Below are 26,483 nucleotides of genomic sequence, written 5' to 3'. Positions count from 1 at the left end.
AACAAGCCTGGCAGCATCACCGACACTCTCAAAGACAAGCTATGTAATGCTTTGGGTTGCCTATCTGCTTGAGCTAGGTCAGCTCTCTGAAGTGTGCCTCAGGGTCCCTCCTGTCAAAACGCTCCACAATCCTCTGTGTGAATTCCTCATAAGAGGTCACACTAGCATGCCCTAATGTAGATAATCCATGGAACCACCAATCATGGGCCTCCCCCTCTAAGTGCAAGGTAGCCATTTTAATGGCTTCCACCTTCATCATCTGATTAAGCTGAAAATATGTGTCTAGTTTCTCCACCCATGCCCTAGCGATGCACTTGGAAGAACCATCAAATGTGGGAAGGTACAACCTCCCAATGGTACGTTGTATATCTGAGCTTTGTGTGTATGAGCCTCCCACTCCCTTGCCCTTATTGCCTTGCTTGAGCAGGCAATAATCCTTGAAGCTCAAGGCAACTTGAAACTCCTCCCCTTGGGGCTACCACTCACGAAAGTAATCCCCCATAGGCATCTCGTCCTGACCCTACTGCTCCCCAACACCTGGAGCCAAGAACGTGGGTATAGTAGACCTAGTTGGTCCACTATAAATGTGAGGGTGGCTCAGAGGGGAATGGTGGTCGAACTGATGGGATGCACCTGAGCTCTCTCTTCCGATGAACTCCCTATGGATGTCCCTGTTACAATTTTGTTGTTTAATCTCCTCCAACATCTCTTTCTGCCCCCTTGCTAGATCATTCAAAGCCTTCAAGAGGCTTTGGAAGGTTGCATCCTCTTTGTTGGTATCCCCCATGCTTGTTTCTTCTATTTCGAGCTCAGGAACCTCTGGATCTGGGATAATCTCTAATTCCCTTTCTCTGCGCTTTGTACCTATGCCTCCAGTAAGAAATGTTTTGTTTGTCTTCTAGGTTCATGGAAGGCTTTTTTCCACAGTTGTGCCAACATCAAGGCCCTAATACCACTGTAATAATCTTGGCAAGAAATACCAATGATAACAAAGGAAAATTTAAGCATGCAACACAAAATTTCAACTCATGCATAAACAAGAACAAGTAACACCAGAAACTGTGCCAAGCTGAGCCATTTTATTAACTAAGTGAAATGGAGTACAAAATGTATGAGAATAGATGAACTTGGGCTTGCTACAACAAGCAAGGAAAAAAACCCAAGTGGAGATAAAGGTACCCAAGTACTGAAGATGGCTCTGCAACCAAAAATGTGCCCAACCAAGAAGAATTGTTACAACTATTGGGGATGAACTCTTGATTTGGCCTTCCAAACTGCTCAGAAAATTCAACAAAATCAATCATAGCCTCTACACCTCAAACCCACAAAAACCCAGCAAGAAATTGGGCTACTTTTGATTGGTCCGGGAGGACCTAAAAGTGCCCACTCCTCTCTCTTCCAGTGAGCGTGTACTGTTGAAGAAAGGTGTTGCTTTCTTGCCCAAAATTACTCCAGAAATCTCCCCAAAATCCACTCTGCAAATCCTTCAGCAACCTCTAAATCCCAACAATTCTCTCACTCCAAACTCCCTCAACTCTGCCCTTGCGCAAGTCTAGTCAGTGACCCTCTATGCACTTCCAAAATGCAACAAAAATCCTCCTCTAAACTCCCTTCACCCCAGCCCTACAAAACACCTCAAATCTCCGGCAAATGCTAAGGCAATCACTCCCCAAAGAGCCCTGAATCAAGCATACCCTGTAATAATTTCTTTGAAGGAGTGCGTGCTCTTTGCACCCAGTCTACTCCAAATGATGGTTGAATGTGTGAAAATTTCACTACTAAAATCCTATTGTAATAACTGGAATTAATTCTTCTAACTGTAAATTAATTAACATTTTATTTGCTACAACGAATATCGAATAAATCACACTACAACCTTCACAAACAAAATACTGCGGAAGATAACTTGGAATCTGAGAAAATACTGGCACACACGCACTAAAAATATGACAATTATTTTTGGACAAATGCCCCAGAAAAAACCCAACTTGGGAAAATCAGTGCAACAGCTAAGGGTTTTAATTATTAAGCAACAGTGATATAATCTGAGTACAATAAATATCGTCGAACTAGCGAATCTATCCAAGAGAAATACAGCCAAAATTCTCTGAGGGAAATTACCGTCTCTCCGAGCAATCCTGGCACATCACTGCCTCTGAAAAGCTAGTCGTCCAACCAACTCTGAGCAGGGCCTGTGTCACACTAGCCCAGTCCCTCAAATGCTCTGACTAAATCAGTTGCCAATCTAGTCGTCCTGCCTGTTGTTGATTGAGGGACTGTCTCTCCAAGCCTCTAGAAAACTTTCCCGGCCTATGGAACTGAAAACAAACTCCTCTTCAACTAGATCGAATTTCCCTTCTAAGGCTCTACAATGTTTCTACACAGCCTCCTCTTTTTGTCTCTCCAGAACTAGAAAACTTCCTTCGGACTCGTTGTCCCTAACCCTCTTTGTCTCTACTTCCCTTCTCTGGCTCGAACTCTTCCGGCAATTGTTGTTGCTCTCTGGAGAAATCGAACTACCCAAGGAACTCAATCTCAAGTGTGTCTTCTCCATCTACCCATCAACCTCCTCTTATAATCTCCAGTTGGGACTCCAACGACCAAGATTAAAGCATAATTGATGGTTGAGATCATTTCTAGATCGACCCATGTGAGATTCTAGATGATTCAAAACTTTCTCAATTAATTTTGATTAATTAACCCCTTTTCCTAGGTTTAGACTTAGGAAATATTTAAGAATAGGCTAATAATCTAATTGAGACACTTCTAGGTGGAATTTTCATAAACGATTTCTGGGTTATGAAGAGCTACTGTGTTTTAGCATCTAGACAAAGTTTCGAGACCACAACACCTCTGATGATACAAAAACTAGCACTACCTCCTCTCAACGAGGAAGGTGTTCTAGTGTTGTACTACTATTACAACACCCTATCTTTGTATCACCCTCTGTAACACTATTGATGTCTGGCCACTGTCATTGACTACCACTGCCCACCAACCACTACGTAACTCTGATGTTGCATCTATGTTGTTGTTGACATTGCCATACTACTGCCAACTTTGCATCTACACTACAACTCCCTCTCATTTGTTGTTGCTACAAATGCAACTACTGCAACTGAAAAGCATCCTAAATACTGAACCAACTGTGTCTGCGTTGCATCTGTCTCTTGAGCATTTGAACGCTACTAGCTATTGCACTGTCCATTGAAGAATTTGCACTACTACTAACTCTGCTACTAAGACTCCTGCTCTGATGTCAACACTGCATTGCACTCCTCTGCACCTAACTGTCACTAGTCTGCAACTATCACTCGGGTAACTGACTACATCACTAGCACTAACCCATCCTACTACTAGAATACTATGGGCCCCTGTAGCAAAGTAATGATCCATGAGGAGGACACCTCAAGGTTCCTACCCAAACCTCCACAACTCTGGGACTATAGTTCCATATTGCCCCACCTCACTCCTAAAGGTATAGTTGCAAACATAGCAAAATCTTCCTCCAGCTTGGAGGACAATTTGTCTATCTCTGTAGACGTTGTCGCCTAGTCCTGCTTCTTTTGCTTGGCCTTCTTCCTGAGAGGACACTGGGTACTGTAGTGGCCAAACTCGCCACACCTGAAGCACTTGACCTTACATAGGTCCTTCTTCTTCTTCTTCTACCCGTCATTGACTGGGACTCTTTGATGTTAGGGCCACATTCTCCTCTTCCTTCTCACCCTTCGTGCCCTTACTACTACTTCCATTGATGCTAATCTTTAATAGAGCTCGCCTCAACTCCTCCTGCTATAGTTCTGACCACATCCTATCCCATCTAAGAAATGTGTCTTGCCCAAGAAACTTTGGACAAACACCTGCCACTCCTCTGATACATTTTTCAATGCCAACCATACAAGCTTTGTTGGTTGAGGTGCCTCCCCAATGTTGATTTTTGGGTAGCATCGAATGTGCTCTAGCTTCGAAATTTTGTGAAAGGGCTAGAACACATGAGATCTCCAAGACTCATAAATTGTTTGGAGAAATTCCACCTAGAGTGCATGTTTTTCAAATAATTAATTATTTTTAATGGTGCCTAAGTTAAAACTTAGGAAATTAAAATAATTAAAGTGAATTAATGTAAATATGGGTGAGAAGCTTCTAAGATACAAGCATCAAGTATGTTTTAATCTTAGTCGTTGATTAGAGAATTGATCACGGTCGTTGATATCTCAACAGGAAAAGTATAAATGAAGACTTGAGGGTCATTTGGAGACACACCGGACAAATACTCAGTAACCGAAGGGAAATCGATTCTCCAGAAGTAAGAGTTCGATTTGATAAGGAGAGTTGCGGGATGAAGGAAGAGGAGGGTATCAGCATCAGTCAGAGATTGAGGAGGAGGGGACACAGTGCATTAGAGGGATAATGCAGAGTGACAACTCAGAGAGGCAATACAGCAGAGGACGCAGTCCTCACACAGAAGACGACGCAGAGGTGACGCACTAGAGGCTGTAGGGTCTCTTGAGTGTCAAAATTTCTCCAGTGATTGGAGGAAAATTATCTCAAGTGTTTTCACAAAGGTTTCTCTATGTTCTGCAAATCATTCCTTGTAAAGTGATTGTTGCTAAAGAATAATAAATAAACTCTCATCTGCTGCACCAGTTTTCCCGCATTGGGTTTTTCTGGGGACTATTGTCCAAAAACAATTGTGTTGATGTGATTGATTCTTGTGCTTGTATTTCACTGTTCTTTTCTCTATGCTATTATGTGACAACTGCAGTAGAATTTACTTTGATGTTTACTGAAGGGTTTTGTAAATAACTTATTGTGGAAAATAAGTAGGAGAAATAAATCAATTGCTGCAATAGAATTTCATGTTAGAAATTTTCACATGGTATCAGAGTTGAGATCGGGCAACAAGATTAGAGAATCTGTAATGAGTCGTGGACATGATGCTGCTAGAGCAACAACTCAAAGGGGCTCACGCAGTTCTCTCGGGAAAGAGGAAAGCACAAAGAATATAATGGATCACGACAATTCTGTGTTGGCTTCCAGACTAGAAGAAGAAGTCGCTTGCTTGTCAAGTTCTGCTTCCACTGAGGTTTGGTATATTGATAGCGGGGCTTCTATGCACATGACGGGAATACGAGAATGTTTCTCGAGCTATCAAGAAGAACAGATGAACTTCCAAATCACCATTGGAAATAAGGCAAAATGTACCCCCGTAGGAAGAGGTACTGTAGTTTTTCAAATAGAAGCAGGGGATCAACTTCAAGCTACAAATGTGTTGCATGTGCCTGGATTGGGAATGAACTTACTCTCTGTATCTCAATTATAGAACAAGGGCTATGATGTATATTTCATTGGGAAGAAAGTTTATGTCAAACATATGATTTGGAAGAAGAAGGCCCAAATTAGAGTCAGAAGCAACAAATTGTTTAAGTTATAGCTAGAGTCTCCAATGGCACTAGTAGGCAGCAGTCGTGAAAAAGATTTGAATGAACTATGGCACAGAAGGATGGGGCACTTACACCATGGGGTTCTAAGAATTCTTAGAGAAAGATGATGTATGCAGAGGTTGCGTACTGGGAAAGTACGGCAAAGCAACTTATTCCAGAAGTAACAATAGGGAAAAGAGTGTTTTGGGATTAATACACTCAAATATCTGCGAACCACTGTCCACAAAAGCTCTTAGTGGTGTTGAATACTTCGTCACCTTCATTGATGACCATTCCAGGAAGACTTGGATCTACTTTCTAGAAACCAAGGATGAGGTTTTTTATCGATTCAAAGAGTTTAGAGCTCTGGTTGAGAATCTGACAGGGAAGACGATAAAAGTGTTGCGCTCAGACAATGGTGGAGAATATATTGATAAAGACTTCACTAAGTTTTGCGCAAGGGAAGGCATCAAAAGAGAATGGACAGCTCCATATAATACAGAGTAGAATGGAGTAGCAGAGAGGAAGAATAAAACTATTGTTGAAGCAGCGAGGGCAATGTTGTATGATAAAGATATGCCCAAATTTCCATGGGCAAAACCATGCAGCACAGCAATATATGTTCAGAAAAGGACTCCTCACACGGCATTAGGTAAGATTACTCCAGAGAGTGTCTTCACAGACAAGAAACCTGAAGTGAGTCATTTCAGGATATTTGGGAGCTTGGTATACTGCCATATACCCAAAGAAAAGAGGAAGAAGTTGGATCAAACTGCAGAAAAAGGATATAGCGAGAATGCTAAGGCATATAGAATCTACCTTCCATGCAATAGAAAGATCGTAGTACGACGGGATGTAAAGTTCATGGAGGACAGAGATTTTAGGAAATCCAGAGAAATGCCTTTCGAAGAGCAATCAAAGGACGATCCATTGGTCCTGCCACTTCGACTAGCAGAAACCAACACCAGTATTTCACCAAGGCATAAGAATCCAAAAGCATCACAGCAGGTGGAATTTCAGGAGGAACAAATAGATCCACCCACTACCAGTGGAAGAACGAGTCAGGGACTTCGATAGATACTACGGGATGCAGAGGATTTCATTGGAGCTCCTAAGAACGAGAAAAGGGAGCGTAGACAACCAGATAGATACCAAGCGTTGGTGGCTCAGGTTAGAGAACCCTCTAGTTTTCAAGAGGTCGTTCAACATCAAGTACGGGTAGATGCTATGGTGGAGGAATACAGTACCATAATGACCAATGATGTCTGGGAAGTGGTACCTACCCCTTAGGACAGATCAGTTGTAGGTTCGAGATGGATCTACAAGGTCAAGTATGCTGCAGATGGCAGCGTGGAAAAATACAAAGCTAGGTTCATGGCTAAGGGGTATGCTCAAAAAGAAGGGATAGACTACGAAGAAACCTTCGCCCCAGTTGCAAAGTATACTTCTATTACATCTGTGATATCCCTTGTAGCACAGATGGGATGGGAGATTTACTAGATGGACGTCAAGACTACGTTCTTGAATGGGGTGATAGAAGAAGAAGTATACATTGAACAACCAGAGGGCTTTGAGACACATGAGAAGAAAACTCATGTATGTAGGCTAAAGAAAGCCTTGTATGGGCTTAAATAAGCGCCTAGAGCATGGTACGGTCGAATTGTTAGTTACTTGCAGAAGATGGGATTTGTCAAGAGTGACGCAGATCCCAACCTCTACTATCTGACATTAGAGAATGAGCCTCCAATTTTAGTGTTATATGTAGATGATCTTTTTCTGACAGGTTCATCTAGCTTCATCAAAGATTGCAAGGAAAACCTAGCTCCAGAATTTGACATGAAGGATTTGGGACGGATGCATTATTTTCTGGGGTTGGAAGTTTGGCGGCAGGAGGGTGAGATTTTCCTTGCACAAGGGAGAAACGCTACAGAAATTTTAAAGAGGTTCAGAATGCAGGACTGTAGACCCATGGCTACTCCAATGATTACCAACTGGAAGAAGCTTAATGTATCTAAAGATAAAGAAGAAGATCCCACCTTATACAAGCAGCTCATAGGGTCCCTGATGTAACTGGTCAACACTAGGCTAGACATTTGTTACGCTGTCAACACCCTTAGTCAGTTCATGGTGGAACTGAAGAGGGCACACTGGGCAGCAGCCAAGCATGTTCTCAGATATATACGAGGAACAGTCGAGCATGGATTAATGTACACCCAAGGCAATGATATCAGACTGAGTGGGTTCACTGACACAAATTGGGCTGGAAGTTCAGTAGATCGTTAAAGAACCATTGGCTATTGTTTCAACATTGGATCAAGAATGATCTCCTAGTGCAATAGGAACAGAAGTTCGTAGCTCTGAGCTCAGTTGAAGCTAAATATATGTCAGCTAGCACAACATCGTGTGAAGCCATATGGCTTAGAAAGTTGCTTGTGAATCTATTCAGGAGAAGGATGGAAGCGACCAACATTTTGTGTGATAATCAGAGTTGCATCAAGCTCTCTGAGAATCCAATTTTTCATGATCGATCGAAGCACATTGACATTAGGTGTCACTTTATCAAAGACTATGTCCAACGGGGTGCAATACAGTTACAGTACATTCCAATAAGAGAACAGGTGGCAGACATTCTCACCAAGGCTCTAGAAAGAACAAAGTTTGTTTATTTCAGGGAGAAGATGGGGATGATTGAGAATCTGTTTCAGCAGCAGAAATGGATAGTACAGTACTTAAGAGGGAGATGCAGTAGTGACAATTATAGTGTCATGGGCAGTGGTACAGTGGCAACAACAGCACAGTAGATTAAGGGCAGCATGCCGAGCATCAACAGCGCAGACGATCGATGTTATGGATCAGTGTGATACTTCTACTAGGAAGTATTGCTAGAGCACATTCCTCACTAAGAGGGAGTGTTGATTTTTGGGTAGCATCGGATGTGCTCCAGCGCCGAAATTTTATGGAAGGGCTAGAACACATGAGATCTCGAAGACCCAGAAATCGTTTGGAGAAATTCCACTCGGAGTGCATGTTGTTCAAATAATTAATTATTTTTAATGGTGCCTCAATTAAAACTTAGGAAATTAAAATAATTAATGTAAATTAATGTAAATATAGGTGAGAAGCTTCTAAGAGACGAGGATCAAGTATGTTTTAATCTAAGCCGTTGATTAGAGAATTGATCACAACCGTTGATATCTCAACAAGAAAAGTATAAATGAAGATTTGAGGGTCATTTGTAGGCACATCGGGCAAATACTTGTTGATTTGGGGTAGCATTGGATGTGCTCTAGCCACGAAATTTGGTGGAGAGGTTGGGGCACATGAGATCTCCAATACCCAGAAAGGGTTTGGGTAGATCCTAAACAGATCAGGAGATAATAAAATAATTAATATTTTTAATAGAGTCCCTAAGTCTAAACTTAGGGAAAATAAAATATTAATGTGTATTAATATGAATCTGTGTTAGAGTTGTCCAAAAGACATGGACCAAGCCACATCTAATCTTAGCCATTGATTAAGAACTTAATCTCGGCCGTTGAGATGTCAACAGGAAAAGTATAAGAGGAGGCTTGAGGGTCACATGGAGAACACACCAGAGTGATCAGTCATTCTATTCTCTAGAGCGGGCTTTGCTAAGATAGATAGAATCAGTGATTGGGAGAGCAGCTGAGGGGCATTGAGTACAGAGAGACAGAGAGGTAGATATAGTGCCGAGAAAGCAGCAGAGCAGCCAGAGAGAGAGACGCAGGTGCATCCACTGCTCATGCAAGGCCATGCAGAGGCAGCTAAGTGCTGCGCAGAGCACCAAAGGGGCCAGTGTCACTGACGCAGAGGCTCAGAGAGTTGACGCGGGACCTCCTAGGGCTGACGCAAGCCAAGATAGGCTAACGCAGGGCCAGTGCTGGGCTAGGAGAGGCTGACGCAGTCCATAATAGGTATACACTGGGGTTTTAGGGGAAAATTGTGCTGAGTAGCCGCTGGAAGGATTATCCGGGGTTTCAACGAGTAGATTTGTCTGAAACAAAGACGTATTACTGCTAAGGAAAATCTCTGTTAGGTAGGTCAGTTTCGGCACCCAGATTGTACTCTAATATTGCTTAATAAGAAAACCCTCAAATAGTTGCACCGGTTTTCCCACATTGGGTTTTTCTGGGGACATTAGTCCAAAAATAATGGTGTCATGTGGTGTGTTTGTTCTCGTTTCTTTTAGTTGTTGATCTATAATATGTTGAGCATGCACTAGTGTTTATTTTCAGTATTTACATTGTAAATAACTTGTTAAGGAAGATAACAAGTAGATACGAATAAATCAAATAAAGTGCATGGAGGATTTCTAACTAAGTAAACTTAGAAACTTCAACAATACTCAGTAACTCAAGGGAAATCGATTCTCCAGAAGCAAGAGTTCGATTTCAGAGGGAGAGTTGTAGGGTGAAGGAAGAGGAGGGTATCAGCATCAATTGGAGACTAAGGAGGGGGCACAGTGCATCAGAGGGACAACTTAGAGAGGCAATGCAGTAGAGGATGCAGTCCTCACGCAGAAGACGACGTAGAGGTGACGCAATGGAGGCTGGAGGGTCTCTTAAGTGTCAGAATTTCTCCAGTGATCGGAGGAAAATTATCTCAGGTGTTTTCACAAAGGTTTCTCTATGATTCTGCAAATCATTTCTTGTAAAGAGATTGCTACTAAAGAATAATAAATAAACCCTCATCTGCTGCACCGGTTTTCCTGCAATGGGTATTTCCAGGGGCAATTGTCCAAAAACCATTGTGTTGATGTCATTGATTCTTGTGCTTATATTTCATTGTTCTTTTCTCTATGCTATTATGTGACAACTGCAGTAGAATTTACTTTGATGTTTACTGAAGGGTTTTGTAAATAACTTATTGTGGATAATAAGTAGGACAAATAAATCAATTGCTGCAGTAGAATTTCATGTTAGAAATTTTCACAGAACGGTTGCAAGCTGATCACGGACCTCTTGAATCCTAGTGAGGAAGGAATCTATTCCTTCACCCTTTTGCATCTTGATGCTCCTCAGCTTCTCCTGCAGCAACATCTTCCGTTGCTAGGAAGTGTTCTAATATCGTTGGACGAGAGTGTCCCACATCTCCTTGGAAGTGCCTTTGCCAGATATATGTGAAATTGCATGGTCCCGGACTCCATCCAGGATCAATCGCTTCGCCTTCCCCATCTCTTTCTTGTATTCCTTCAACTGATCTACATCTTGGGGCACTGCCACTACATTATCTACATAGGCTTTCAGGCCATATTCGTCCAGCAGGAACAACGTCCTAACCTTCCAGATGACGAAGTTGGAGGCATCCTCAAACCTATCCTAATATCTAAGCCCAGTTGTGGCCATCTCGAATCTGAACGAAAATATCCCACTGTCACTGCTCAATTTCAGAGTCTGCTACACGCACTCCCTTTCAGAGTGAGAAACTCTACTCAGCTTCAGCCAATCTGCAACTAGAAAATCAGATTTCTAGGACTCGAAACCCCCTAAGAGTAATTCTCTCTGTGTGTATCTTTCACTTCCACCCAACGCTAATTCTTTACTACAAACTATTGCAAAACCCTTCTGCGCCTAAAACAGGTATTTTCCTAGCGAAAATACCTGAGTTGCTGCTCCCACTGCCTGCTGGAATCATTCAACCGACAAGCTGAATTTTTCTGCCAACCTGCACTGAAAAATCGAAATTGCTCAAGCAATTCGCACTGCTTGGCTTAGGCTTTGCACAACCTCCAGAAATTTGTCATGTTGCTCCGTTTGAACATCGAATTTTTGCTTCCGCTTCTGAGCTTCACCGTCTGATCAAAATTGCTCTAATACCATGTGAAAATTTCACTACTTAAGTCCTATTGTGGAAACTGGAATTAATTCTTCTAACTCTAAATTAATTAAAATCTTATTTGTTATTGCAAATATCGAATAAATCACATTGCAACCTTCATAAACAAAAATGTTGTGAAAGATAAACTGGAATTTGAGAAAACACTGGCACACACACAAAAAATGACACAATTATTTTTGGACAAATGTCCCCGAAAGAAACCAACTTGGGGAAACCAGTGTAGTGGCTAAGGGTTTTAATTATTAAGCAACAGTGATATAATCTTACTACAATAAGAATCGCCAAACTAACGAATATATCCAAGAGAAATACTAGCCCAAATTATCTAAGGGAAATTACCCTCTCTTTGAGCAATCCCGGCACTTGAGTGCCTATGAAAAGTTAGCCGTCCAACTAGCTTTGCACAGGTCCTACACCACCTTAGCGCAGTCCCTCAAGCTCTCGGCGCAAATCATCTACCAATCTAGCCTTCCTACCTGTTGCTAACTAAGAAATTGTCTCTTCGACCCTCTAGAAAACATTCCCGGCCTCTGGAACTAAAAACGAGCTCCTTTTCAGCTAGATTGAATTGCCCTTATGAGGCTCTACGCTATCTCTACATAGATTCCTAGAAAAAATCTCAGCCTCCTCTTTTTGTCTCTTTGGAATTGGAACACTTCCTTCGGACTCATTATCCTTGCCCCTTTGTCTTTGTTTCCCTTCTCTGGCTCAAACTCTTTCAGCAACTGTTGTTGCTCTTTGGAGAAATTGAACTGCCCAAGAAAATCGATCTAAAGTGTGTTCTCCATCTACCCATCGACCTCCTCTTATAATATCTAGTTGGGACTCCAACGACCAAGATTAAAACATAATCGATGGCTAAGATCATTTTTGGATCGATCTGTACGAGTTTCTAGATGATTCCTACCTTTCTCAATTAATTTTGATTAATTAACCCCTTTTCCTAAGTTTAGACTTAGAAAATATTTAAAAATAGGCTAATAATCTAATCGAGACAATTGTAGGTGGAATTTCCAGAAACGATTTCTACATTATGGAGAACTCCTATGTTTTAGCCTCTCCACAAAGTTTTGAGACTAGAACACCTCCAATCCTACAAAAACTAACAGAATTTCCTGTAAATCTCTCTGGAACAACTCTAAAATGTAGTGATAAGCTCCCATAGGGTGGCACTCAAAGTCTGTCGAAGAAAGAGGTGAGATTCCCACCCGGAAATCTCTTGTGCTGAACAACATGAGTTAACTTGGCTAAGCAGCTCAAGCAAACAAGAGTTCAATTCTGAATTTGGCAAAAGTCCCAAAATGAGGCCCTCCACCTCTATTTAACTTTGTTTCTCCTCCTCTCTCCTTGTGGGCTCCACAAGTCGACCTTCCTTCCCTCTTCTTTCCCCACAAGTGTGAATTCTCCTAAGGGGTGTGAATTCCCTCTTGGAGTGGCCCCCACATTCCACTTACTTCTTAATTTTTCTTCTCCTCCTATGTTTGGGGCCTTCTTTCATCAAAATGTCAAGTGGGGTCCTCCTAACCCACTTTTCCTAATTCAATACATGCCAAAATATCAAAATTGTGCAAAACTGTATTATTTAGCAAAAGTTGCTAAGTGGGCACTGTTACCCACCACCCATGTATAGTATCCATAGCAGAAATTTTTTCTCCTAGATTGTCCTCAACTAGCAGCCAACAGCCCCTTGCAGACACCAGATAGCTCGATGTGCCATTATCTCTACCACTTGAGCTAGCCATATGCTCCCTCAACCATTTGTTATGATTGTATGTTTGAAGGTGGGCCTTCCAACCCCAAAGGTATAGCTTTTCATTGTGTTATTGGGTATTTTGTTTACTTATCATGGACACTTTTGGGCATGGATTAGTGGGGGGATTCAGTTGAAAGACTAGGCTTGGATTGTACTCTTGTCTCCTCTGTCCAATTCAATGGTTAGCCTTGTATCCTAGTCCTGTGGGACCTCCTTTTTTGGCTATTAGCTTTAGGGATGGCACTACATGGGCAACCTTGATTTTGGTTCCGTTGTCACACTTCTTGACACCATAGACATCACCCTCCTCTGCTCATTATAACCTCATTCACCATATTTCCCATCCAGGTGAATATTTGTCCATTGAGTCCACAAGGAATTAACCTCCCCCTCCCCTTGTCCACAACTTGGGTTGGGCTTGGAATGATGCCCCAGATGTTGATGCAGCTAAAAGAATAAGAAAAAGCATAATGTGACCACTCTTAACAGGAAATGTATCATAAAATGCAAAAGACGGTCAGGACATACACATTTAGCATGTGAGCAAAAGCCGAACATGAGCTCTACCCCCATCATTATGGCCATCACCTTGGCTCCTAGGGTCCCCCATATTGACCCCTTTCATCATTAAGGAACCCATGATTGTCCCAACTCCTGGCTGGTGATGAAATGCCCCGCCTTAAAGGGGGTTATCTAGTGCTATATCTTACACATCATGCTCTCGTCCCCTTGAGCCCCAAGCAGTTATAAATGAAAAATCAATAAAAAAAAGGCATATGTAGAAGGGTGGAAAGAAAAAGGTTAGGGTGACTCATGTACCATGATTGCTCACTCCTACATTCATACACCCAAGTGTGGGCTTCCCTTATTATGGCTACCCTTGTACTATGGCATGTAGCTTGGAGCCTTCACCTAATGCCCCATTCCACTCCACCATTATATCACACACCACCTGCCATTTGATGGATGTACCATGGACATGTCACCCCCTTGGAGGATGAAACCACCTAGTAGGGTCCTTGGTTAACCTTCTTCTTAAATTTGAAGACACTTGTACATTCTAAAGCCCACCATGGAAGGGCATGCCACGATGAAGTGTCCACTTGGTTCCATGATTTGTAAGTTCATTTACTCAATTGCACTAATGATTTGTTGTACTGGAAGGTGAGGGGACACAGGATCTTATACAGGATTGCAAGTGCGTTTTCGTCTTGGGCTTGGTCTTCCTATACGAGGTCCAGGCCCTCCAGGGGGCCATATTAGCATTTATAGGGTGGGCATTAAGAGCCACAGGCCTCCACCATAGCCCAGAGCAGATTGCTACTTCATGGATCACTCATGGCATGCTCGTGTTCCACCTATTAGACGATGATGCTGCACCTAGACCACCTTGCCCAGCCAGCTACACTCCTGCACCACATACATGGCAATTGATCCAGGGCCTAGATGAGGACGTGTCTCACCATAGGAGACAATGGGAGGGCTTACACCATTCTTCTAGCCCTTACAAATGGAATAGAGGCTTGTTTGATCCATTTGGAGACCCTTGAGGATGTTTTGTGCCCCCATAGCCACTTGGGGACACCATAGGTTCTTTACCTGGATATCAAGGGGCCAACCCCTTGATCACTATGTTAGGAGCTCATTCATTCATATTGGCACACATAGGACTTCATTAGACCTCTTCAATGGTCGTTCGACCTATTGTATCTATTATTTTGCCCTCTTGGGAGGCTTATTGTTGTATTATGGAGCTATCTTGGTGGGCTTGTTACCCAAAGATGTTATTTTTGCACATTATTTTCTTATAAGGGGCATTATTAGGCCTAAGTAGGCAAATCAATCCCCTTAGGAAGGATATATATTGATGTGATGATCATTTCATTTGATCATCACTTGGATTTGGATCATTGTTTCTTCTAGGAATTTCGTTATAGCCTTTTGATGGACGAATTGGTTTCTTAATGCATTTCGATGTTTGGAAGAGCTTAATTCTTGTCTTGGAGCTTCAATTTTCTTGCACTTTGATGATTGGAATAATTTCGCTATACTTGTGAGTACTCTTTTTCATGTTTATCTTGTACTTTGTCTCATTTAATGATCTATGAAATATTTTTGTTCATGAAGTTGGTGTAGTTGCCCTAATGCTAATGCGAAGTTGCTAATCTTGTCTTTGTGAGGGATTTTTCATATGATTATTGTGAAGTATGGTGAATTATTGTCCTAGGGGTACATGATTGTTCATGATTTGCCTTGATAAGTCATCAATTTGCAGCATAAAGAAGTATAAATTTCCCTAAGTAACCTAGTTGTTGCTAAGGCCATACGAAGTTGTTGGGGAACTCCTTGGTTGGGAATAAGCATCTCTAAACATTGATTTCATTAGACTCCATTCTCCCAATAGGCTAGGCACTGGTCTAGTCCTAGGTGATCATCGAAAGAAAATTCTTTTTTCACCTCTTCTCCTTTTCTAAGGCCTAACCCTAGTAGGCCTCCTAGGGCATCACACGAAATTCTTTCTAGCCATCCAAAATACTTGAAAATTGGTCAAGAACTGCGTTGGGGTCTTCTTGAGAGGTCCTCCAAATTTGAGACCAATCCGACAGTGGAATCTCAAGATATTGCAAGCCCTAGCTCAAAGACCGTTTTTCTCCCTAGGGTTCCTTGGGTTAGTGCCTTCATTGGGGTCATTGCATTCAAATCTCAAGAAAAATCTAATTTCTTTGATCCTCTTCTCCACCCCAACTCGGTCAAGTCCATTAGTTTGTTGTTCAACCCCAAAACCTTGACCTCATTTGGGCCCACTAGGGCTTCTTTCTGGTCCTGCAACCTTGTACTACCGAGAGCCCACAAGTCAACCGATTGTAGGGAGATCCAACAATAGAGTAAACTAACCCCTATCCTAATTTCACAAGTCAACATTTACCATTCCCCCAATCTCACAATAAGGAGAATGGAATTGGTTTTCCCTATTAAGCTAAGTTAACCAACAAACTCTTTCTGATCACGTTCAAGGATCAACCTAGAGAAGCCTAGTGGGTAGAGGGGGATACCTAGGAGACTCTCCCAGCTCCAAACATATTACAATGCTTGTTAGATGATGGATTCTCTTATGAATAAAGGGAGGAAAGGTGGTTTTGTGAAGTTACAATGGTGGAAAAATTGCTTGTTATACAAAGGGTATTGTTGACCACAAGGATGACACCTGATAATTATATGAAAGACTCCATGCTCAAGGATGATCCAGAGGACACTTTTACCATCAAATATCATCAGTCAATAGAGTTTTTTAACTCTACTTCTATCTTCTCATCATATTTCTTATACCCAGATTCCACACCCTGCGGGGAATTGTAATAAGTGATACTAGTATGATGAGTTTTGATTCTGTAACAAGCCTAGGATGTTGGGACTCGATCAACAAATAAGTACACCTTAAAATGTTTTTTTTATCTGGTTAATTATCCCTTCCTTTTTGGAGGCAGATAATTTTATGGGTTTTTTCACTCACTTTTTACCCCAAAGTCGAGGTGACGGTTTGAAGATTGAGCCCCTAATACATCTTAGTGTTTATAAAATTGATATATACAACCATACTAGATCACACAAAAAATTTCGTGGAATTTGGTTAGGTCTAAGAAGTCATTTTTTAATCTTTTAGATCTCCAACAGGTCAAAAATTGCAAATAAAATTGTATTTAAATTGTAATAAGTGTAGTCTAGAGAAGTCGTATGAGGTATGAGTAATCAAATTACACCTCTCACCCTCAAATTTCTACTATGACACACTTTGAGGGGTTAATAATGTGTTTTGGACCCTCAAAACCCACATTTCCTAAGTTTAGTGCAAATTGTGGCATTTAATTAGGCTAGAATTAAATAAAATAGAGATAAATTATTCCATGTGATAGAATGACTTGGAAATTATCCTAAGTCAAAGAGTTGAGTCAACAGACATGTGGAAGATGACTAGGCACACTGCATCATAAATACACCGTTATTTCATAAAATCGAATTTTGCTAGAGATAAAACAGTAGTTGCACAAGTAGAAAATCGAATTTATTAGAGGAGATCATGCACTAAAGGAATATTCTATGGTATATTTGGGCTGAAGATTAGGTGGGGCCTCATCTCACAGTTATCTCAGGTTCTTCTACTCTTAGCACTCCACTCTTGAGGATTACGAGTTTCACTTGGCCAGACTACGAGTTGCACATGGAGGAATCACGCAGTTCCTGGGGACCTACGCAGAGCTATCTGGGGATCATCTACATATGTGGCATCACTTAGTTCGAGTTTGCATTTGTTGACTGGAGTTAACACGGTACTTGGATTCACTCATGGATGAGTTTACTATGCCATAAATGGAATTGGATTTCCCTTGATGTCCACATATGGAATTCGACTTTGCTCTGATGTCTCTATCTTCTTCACATAGAACTTGACTTATCTTTCCTTGGGATTTGCTCCAAGTTCAGTTCTTACATGCATTCTTCCTTGGGATTTTCTCCCAACTCTCTATATAATGAGGTTATATGCTCTCATATTGTATGATGTAATAAGCTATTCGGCTTCAGGAAATTCTGCCATTTTGGCATGCTTTCTTAATACAATCAAGACTTTTGGTTATCTGGCTAGTGTTCTCTTGGTGTTATGAGTGTGTAGGAAAGATATTTTGTATTGTGTGCAGGAATCCATCTGGAAGTGGAAGAAATCTCAATTAGATCAACTCACTCCTAGAGTCACAGCGATCCAAGACTCAACCATTTTTTCGCTTCAAGTTTTCCATCCAACGAAGAGCAAAAGGGAGTTTTCTTACTCTATAGCTACTTGATCATCCATTTAAAATTCAAAATACTTCTTTGATTCTAGTTCTTTCAAAGTTATATATCTTATTCAAAAGTCATTTCCAAAGCTAGGCAAGTATGGGGGTTCACTCCCATTACTTGAGCTAGTACTTTGTAAATTAAATTCTAAGTTTAGTTTTGGTTTCTTTTTCTTAATTTCACACTGACAATTGGTATTTTTTTGTGTTTTGCAGCCCATAGGCTTGAGCATTGGGCAGCAAGGAGCTTGAGGAGAAGCTTTGGAAAACTACTCACTTGTGTGTATGCAGGACCCCCTCACGCTATCCAAAGACTGATTTCTAGGGAGGCCATAAGCACTTGGGAGAGAGTTGCAAACTCATCTAGGTCGTGGGCCTTTTGAGCCTTGTGAATCTCTTTTGGAGAGTTTTTTCCATCTTCAAGTTTGTTGTTGTTATTTTTTTGGAGAGAGAGTCTAGCTTTGTTAGAGGCATTTTTAAGCGCTAATAAAAGATAATAAAAAAATGTTGGAGGGAGCTTGGGATTTTTCCACGAATCTCAAGGAAGGCCCATGCAATTCATGATGGATGTTCAATGTATGGCACATTGGGAACATGAATTCGATGTGGCACTTCATGGCTTGATGGTTGGGGAGTTAACTCCCTCTTGTTGCACATTTGGCATCTCTTGGTCTCACACATGGAATTTCAACTTGCTTGATGACGATTTGGATGGCCACCTCAAGGAATTCGATTTGGTTGAAGCTCCACACATGTCATCTCTTCTCTCCACTTAGAATTCGAATTCTCTTCTTTGGATCTTCTCCAACACCACTTGTCACTTGAACTTTTCATTGGGATTTGCTCCCAAATTTTTATTTAAGTGAGAATTGAGCTGTCACTATGTATTCATGTTATCAACTATCGAGCTTGAGAAAACTCTGCCATTTTGTACACTTGCAATTTGTTAATAATCAAAGACTTTGGGGCAATTTTGGTGGTGTTCTCTTGGCATTTTGAGGTGATTTTCTTCCATGTTGTTGTGTTAAGCTTCAATTTTCTTGCATATTTGAATGTTGTTAGCTTATGTATGTCATCTATTTTGGATTGGTATGTGCAAGCTATCTTGCACATATCCTTAAATTAGAGTAGCATTCTAGGGGTGAACTTGACAATTTATTTTTGGAGGGATATTTGGTCTATTTCACCCCTTGTGTTGCTCTAATTCATTTGCAAGTTAATATTTGTTAAGTGTGTAGGGAAAAAACTATTTGAATTTTTGTGTAGGAATACATTTGGGTGTGGGAGAAGTCTCACATAGATCAACTTACTCCCGGATTCAAAGTTGCTCAAGACCCATCAATATTCACTCCAAGGCTTTCATTTAAAGAGGACCAAGAGGGGAGTTTCTCTTTCCCATTATCTACTTGAATCATCTACAAATTTGAATTTACATGCCTCTTTTGATCTAGAGCTTTCAAGATTACATAGGCCAATTAAAAGTCATTTTATAAACTAGACAAGTATGGGGGTTCACTCTCATCACTTGGTTTGGTTTCTTGTATATTAACATGTACTATATTTTGTTTATTTTGCATGCTTTCTCCCCTAACAATTTCTTTCGTTTTGCAGCCCATAATTGGAGCTTTTGGCAACTCATCTTGTGACAAGTCTTGAGGAGAAATTTTGGAAACCTCTAACTAGTGTTTGAAGGACCTCTCACGCATTTGGAGATTAATTTCAAGGAGGCCACAAACATTTGAAGGCAGCTGCAGATTATTTAGGCTGTGGGCCTTTTGAGGCTGATTTTTTCCTTGTAATATTCAGATTTTGAGAAAATCCCTTTGCCTATTGTGGTTGCCATGTTTGGAAGGAGACTCTAGTTCCTAAAGTTTCCATTTTGTAAAAAAAAAACGTTTTCTCCTTCATCTTTTGGGCAACCTTCCTAAAGGCCTTCTCTTCATTGTAACATCTAATAAAATATTTTCTTGTGGGAGCTTGGGAATTTACCCAATGGTTGTTAAATTTTGTAGATTTAACATTTTATTTGACCATAAACCATAGAAGACAGTCAATGAACAGCAAGACACGAGATTTGGTCCAAGACCAAAGAAAAACCCCATTATGTGGGAAAACCCTTTTTGAAATGCTCTTCTATTAGATCATCTTCAAATTTTCAGCAAAGATACATAATCAAAGTACAAAATCTCTTTTAGAAATAACAATAGTAACAACCCTTTTTAATATGACAGCTTCAAAATAATAAGAGCAATATTTTCCAAATGCAAGATCAGAATGCTACTAGAGTGAGGGTAGTATACCAGCAACCAAACTCTAGTGTGAAAGGAATATCAAGAATAGCATGTCATTGGAGTGAGATGAATACAAGAGCTAAATACTTTTGGTGTGAGAGCAATACCAACTGCAATAATACTTCTCTGGAGCGAGAGCATTAACAACAGCGAATAACAAGAGAAGAAACCACTGGTGCGAGAGATGAACGAGAGTTTTGAGATCTGTGAATAGATCTGCCAGATAATACATCTGCCAAACAATAGATCTGCCAGATAATAGATTCGCCGAACAATAGATCTGCCAAACAATATATCTGCCACATAAGAAGAGATTTGCTACTGAATAAAAGATCTCCCAATGATGATAAGAAATCTGCAAATATGCAATAGATCTGCTACTAATAATAAGAGAGTTAAATTATTGAAGCGAGGGCTTGATCACCAATGCGAGAGCTAGATCACCAAAGCGAGAAAGAGAGAACTCGATGTGTTGCAAATGAAGGCTTCTCTTCAATATATAGAAATTTTTGAGGCAAAATCCCTTCCTCGAATTAAGTGTTTTGGACAGGGTTGCAGGGGAGCACACACCCCCCCCCCGACGAATCTGCTCCTGGAGCGCGCTCCGCTCGAGAGCAAATAGGGAGCGACCTCAAGAGCGCGCTCCCTAAAAAAAATTGTGCTCCCTATTTTTGAGGGAGCGAATGAGGGAGCGGTCAGGAGTGGTCACTCCCTGACCACTCTCTTTCGCTCCAGGAGCAAATATTTTAAGGCGGGAGCGGTCGGGGAGCGAACGATCCCGACCACTCCCTCCTTAAAAAATTTTCTCCCGCCAGAGAAAAAGCCGCGCAACGGACAAGCAAGGAAGGGGAGGGAAGGGGAGGGAAAAAAAAGATAAAAGGCCCTCCTCCCCTCCCATTATTCACCATTTGCATAGTGAGAGAGCAAGAGAGGAGGGCTTTTGGAATTGGAGGCTTGGAGCTTGAGTTGAGGAGGGAGATTGAGAGAAAGATTGAGAGGATTGCTTGGGAGCTTGAGGAGCTTGCAAGGGAGATTGGAGCTTGGGATTGAAGGCCAAAGAGGTAGGATCTACACTCTAATCTAGCATTTGTGTTTTTTATATGTTCATTGCTAAATGAAAATGTTCTCTTCTCTCTTTCCCATTCCCATTCCTCCATTTTATTGCAGGCTCAAAACTTCAAACATCATGGTTATATGGCTTGGCATTCTCTTGTTGTTGGTTCCTTTTTTTGTTATTATGGTGTTGGAGAGTAGAAGGAGGAGGGTTGATCATGATGAAGAGGATGAAGAAGTGGGTTTTAGTAGATTTGATGAAAATCCTAGAGAGAAGGAGTACATTGGTGAGGAGGAAGAGGAGAGTGGAGATGATGAGAGAACAAAAATTAAACCAGACCAAACCCCACTATGGAAATATGTTTCTAGGCCTGAAGCAGGGAAAGCAAGTGGAACCACTAAATTTACATGCCTCCATTGCAAAATCACTTACATAGGTTCATACACCTGTGCCAGAAGACGCCTCTATGGGAAAAGGTCGTGGGATGGAGATAAACAAATAGGAATTAGAACTTGTTTAAGTATGTCAGCAACACAAAGAGCCAAATACATAAGGGAAGAGGAGGAAGCCCAGTACAGATCTAAAAGATCAAAGGGTGCTTTTGAACATAGCCCACAATCACATGCACAAAGAACTCGATCAGCGTCCTCCCATGCCACTGGATATGGAGGCACGGGAACAAACATCTATTTAAGGCGTAGAAACATATCAGATTTCCTTGACGAAGGGTGTAGGAATGATGTGGATTCAAAAATTTATTGGTTTCTCTATGCATGTGGTATACCATTCAATGTTCTTCGCTTACCTTATTGGCATGAAATGGTTTCTGCCATTAATAATGCCCCCAAAGGAAATAAGAGCCCTAGGGATGACAAGGCTAGAACCGTGGGACTTGATCATGAAAAAGCGAAAAAAGTCACATTCTTTGGGTAAAATGACAAATTCTTCGAATGAGCATGGGATGTCCATTGTATCTGATAGATGGACAAATGTAAAAGGAAAACCATTGATAAGTGTTCTTGTTGTGTCTATTAATGGTGCAATCTTCCTTTCAGCATATGATTACTCAGAATAGATACCCCAACATGTTTTGGTCTGGGTGTTTGGTTCAGACAATGAACCTTTTGATACATAATATTATTAAAAACAAAAACCATCAACACAAATGGATTGGTGATTTGTACAACAAAGGAAAAAAAATTATAAACTTTATTACAAATCATAGCAATACCCATCGGCTTTTCCACAGTCACTCAAGTTTGGAGTTGTTGAAGATTGCAGAGTCTAGATTTGCTAGCTATTACCTCACCTTCAGGAGCCTTTTGAAGGTAAAAGAGTCATTGGCTAGCATGGTATCAAGTCAACACTGGCAAGTATCAGGTATTAAAGGACAGAGCTCCAACTACGGTTGACAAGCAAGGTTTTGAATAGGTGGAGGAGACCATTCTCGATGGTCTGTTTTGGGCATGTGTGAGGCAAGTTTTGCAATTCACCAAGCCCATTTATAGCATGATTCGTTTTGCAGATACAGATAAACCAGTGATTGGGGAGGCGTATGAGTGGATGGATAGCATATTGAGGCAAACAAAAGATATTGTTCAGGAAAATGCTCCCAACTTGTATACAATGATTCACAATTGTGTGTCCACGCTGGAATAAACTTAATGTTCCATTACATGCCTTGGAGTATATCCTTATGTCAAAATACTACTCTCCATCTTGGTTAGGCCAACCTGCACCTGGGGGTGGGGTTAGGATCAAACCCCATATAGATCTAGAGGTATCTAAATGATATATGGAAGCATTAGAAAAATTGGTCCCTTACAAGGAGTGTGCTAATATGTGTCTTGAATTAGGCAGATACTTTAGTTGCACTGGCTCATTTGGTTCTTTGCATGCAATGGAAGATAGAGATAGATTTGATGCTCTCACATGGTGGGAAGCATATATCAGCTAGGGACTTTAGCCAAAATTGGTAAAAAAAGTGCTCTCACAGGTTGTAAATCTGCAAAGAGGTGTTGTAGCACCTATAACTCCATCCATAATGTGAGAAGAAACAGACTCAATGAAAACAAGGTAGAAAGCTTGGTTTATGTGCACTACAACTTGAGGTTGGAGTCATTATTGTTATCGGACTTATGAGGATATATCATATAAAACTTGGGACAACAACCCATAGGATGATAATTTGGAGGATGGCATTATACATCTAGAAAAATTGGAAGCAGAACTTTCGAAAGATGATGATGAAGCAACAACATCCATGCCACCCCCACCATCCAGTAGCATTGCTCGAGTTCCAACAATTGTTCCTTTGTTGTCGCCGCCTCCATCTACATCCTCACGTGGAGGGCATGTGCCTTCTAGTTCTAGTCGTGTGACTATGCTGGAGGACACTCCTAAAAGACCACCACGCCCCACTCAGAAATTAGGCATTTCTCGTGGCAAGAGGCCCAAGCATTAGAAATAGATAATAGATTTACTTGTCTTTTCTAGTTTCTACTAGTTTTTATAAACATTTACTCTTTCATATTCATTATGAAATTTTTTGTAAACAATGTATGACAATATAAGTTTGAACTTTGAAGTTGGCAATTATAACTCGTTGGTAATGAATTATGAATATGATGCTTCATGAAAGTTGAAAGTTGTTTCATTTCATTTCATGTTAGAATTTTTATATAATTTTGGAGATCAATGATGATAAATGTTACGTATTGAATTTTGAAAGCTTGAAACTTTAAGATTGATGAATCATGATTCATGAGACTCGATATGTTGTATGTTACTAACTTGGGGGCGTGGTTGATGAAGATTAAAACTTCTAGATGATTGATGTTATATGGTTCAATCTATGCTTTTATCCTTTTTATATCTAATTCATCATTCTACATGCTTTTGTTGACATATATGCATGAAATATATAAAAATATATATTATATAAAAATTTGCTCCCGAACCAGGTTTTGGAAGCTCCTAGAGTGATCCATTCGAATTAGATAACTTAAGTGATTTTATTTTGCACATGTCTAATTGAATCACTTAAGTGATTTTATTTTGCACATGTCTAATTGCTTTATAAAATATTTTTGAAATAACTTTTGCTCTTATGAAAAATAATTTATTTGAGAAATAATTCATTTCAAGGGCCAAAGGGGTTATCCACATAAAGTGATTTCTATGGAAATTTCTCCCAAGTTGCTCAAAAATTCAACACTCCCTCTCAACTAGGGAGGAATTTCCATCAATAAAGCCAAAATTGTTGTACATATCAAATCATCATGACTCATGCTGAACATTCTCGAATCTAAAGAGGAATACTCATGGCAGGGAAGCTACAACTACTACCCTGAATCCAAGCTTAGCCAAATAAAGGCTAAGAAACCTTCACCGGGGAGTCTCAAGCTTCAACCTGGTCCAAATAATCATCAGGGAGCCAAATGCTTCCACTCAGCATCAGGGAGTCACATGCTACAACCTGGAACAAATACCATCAGGGAGACTCATGCTACCACCCGAAATGAATATCGCTCAGTCAATAAGACTAAGAAACCATAATAGCTTAGCACATGGGCTAAGAATCCACAATAGCTCAGCTCAAAGGCTAAGAATCCACAATAACTCAGCTCAAAGGCTAAGAATCCACAATATCTCAACTCAAAGGCTAAGAATCCAAAATAGTTTAGCTCAAAGGCTAAGAATTCATGTTGTTCAACAACACCAGCATCTATGTTGTTCAAGAACACAAGCATCTTCGAACTTGAGCAAGATACAACTTACCATGACTGGTAAGGATCACCATCCAATCTCAGGTAGCCAGCACCCATTGGCCAAATGGGTGGGAAACAGGGTGCATGACTGAGGCATACTCCTGATTGGAGGTCCCTCATCCCTAAGAGCTCACTATCTCAATTCCTCATCCCTGGGAGCTCAACCAGGGGGGAAGAGCGTGCATCTTAGTGTTTTTGATCAACCGGGTTCTGAACCTAGAAGAGGTACATCCCATAATCCAAGCATATCTATGAAGACTAGAAATTTCTTCTTCGGCAGTGCTTTGGTAAGTGTATCAACAATCTGCTCATCAGTCTGAATATGGTGGAGTCTCACTACTCCTCTTTGTACCATGTCTCGAATGAAATGATATCTCATTCCAATGTGCTTGGATATTTCATGAAATAGAGGATTCTCAGACAATCGGATCCCACTCATATTATCACAGAATATCATTGTAGTATCCAGGACTTGCTCAAATAACTCTCCAAAGAGTTTTCTTAACCAGACAACTTCACAACTAGCTAAGCTAGCAGCAATATACTCAGCTTTTGCGGAACTGAGAGCAATTGATTTTTGTTTCCTGCTCATCCAAGAGATCATGGCAGATCCCAAACTGAAACAACATCCTGAAGTGCTTTTTCTATCCACAATGTTGCCTGCCCAATCAGCATCAATATAACCATGCAACTTTATGTTGCCAGCAGTATATCGAAGACCGAAATTAATTGTCCCATGCAAATGTCTAAGCACATGCTTAGCAGCAACCCAGTGATTACATCAACGCTCCAATCAACTAACGATACTCAAATGGATCAGATAAATCAGGTCCAGCTTCATCACCACAGAGTTTATTGAAGTTCATCTCCATGGGAGTGCTCATGGATTTGTACTCTACCATTCCAAATCTTTCCAATAGCTTTACAACATACTTCCCTTGGGAGAAAAGAATTTCTCCAGGTATTTTCCAAACCTCCAAGCCCAAAAAGAAGTGCATCATCTCAAGGTCTTTCATTTCAAATTCAGAGGCAAGCTCCCTCTTACACTGAATCATCAAAAATTCATTATCTGTCAAAACAGATCGTCAACATATAATACCATAATCAAAGGCATACCTTGTACAATTTTGAAGTAGATGTTTGGATCGGCACTACTCAAGAATCCCAACCTTACTTAGTTGCCAATGCGAGAATACCAAGCCCTGGGGGCCTGCTTTGTAATGTTCCAAACTAGGAAAATTAGTGCTATGCAAAGCAAATAATAAAAACAACACCATAAAATTGAAACATTCAGTGCACACCCATAAAAAGTCCAAGAATAACCAACAAATGAGCCATAATATTATAACCTGGGAGAAAAGTACAATAATGTGGAAGTGGTACACCTGGCTTGCCTCAATGGCAAGTGTGATCAAGCCCAGGTGGTAATATGTCAAGCCCAGATGGCACAAATAATTGTTGCAATGATGCCCTTCACTGCCCTTGTGAAACTGTGTTGTCTGCTGCA

General features: G+C 40.7%; 1 protein-coding gene across 1 annotated transcript in view; it reads right to left on the bottom strand.

Moving 5' to 3' along the window:
• LOC149140003 (uncharacterized) overlaps positions 1-26,483 on the bottom strand; it is a 349,910-nt gene that overhangs the window by 67,193 nt on the left and 256,234 nt on the right. Inside the window, exon 12 of the mRNA XM_089450875.1 lies at positions 20,260-20,448. Within this exon, the coding sequence (XP_089307001.1) occupies positions 20,260-20,448 (189 nt within the window). The remainder of the gene's footprint in view (positions 1-20,259; positions 20,449-26,483) is intronic.

This window comes from Pinus tabuliformis, chromosome X (genome assembly GCF_031772625.1).
Source record: "Pinus tabuliformis cultivar Carrire ecotype Pingquan chromosome X, CPIR1, whole genome shotgun sequence".
In the NCBI taxonomy this organism is placed as follows: domain Eukaryota; kingdom Viridiplantae; phylum Streptophyta; class Pinopsida; order Pinales; family Pinaceae; genus Pinus; species Pinus tabuliformis.
This window is presented reverse-complemented; position numbering and strand designations above follow the sequence as displayed.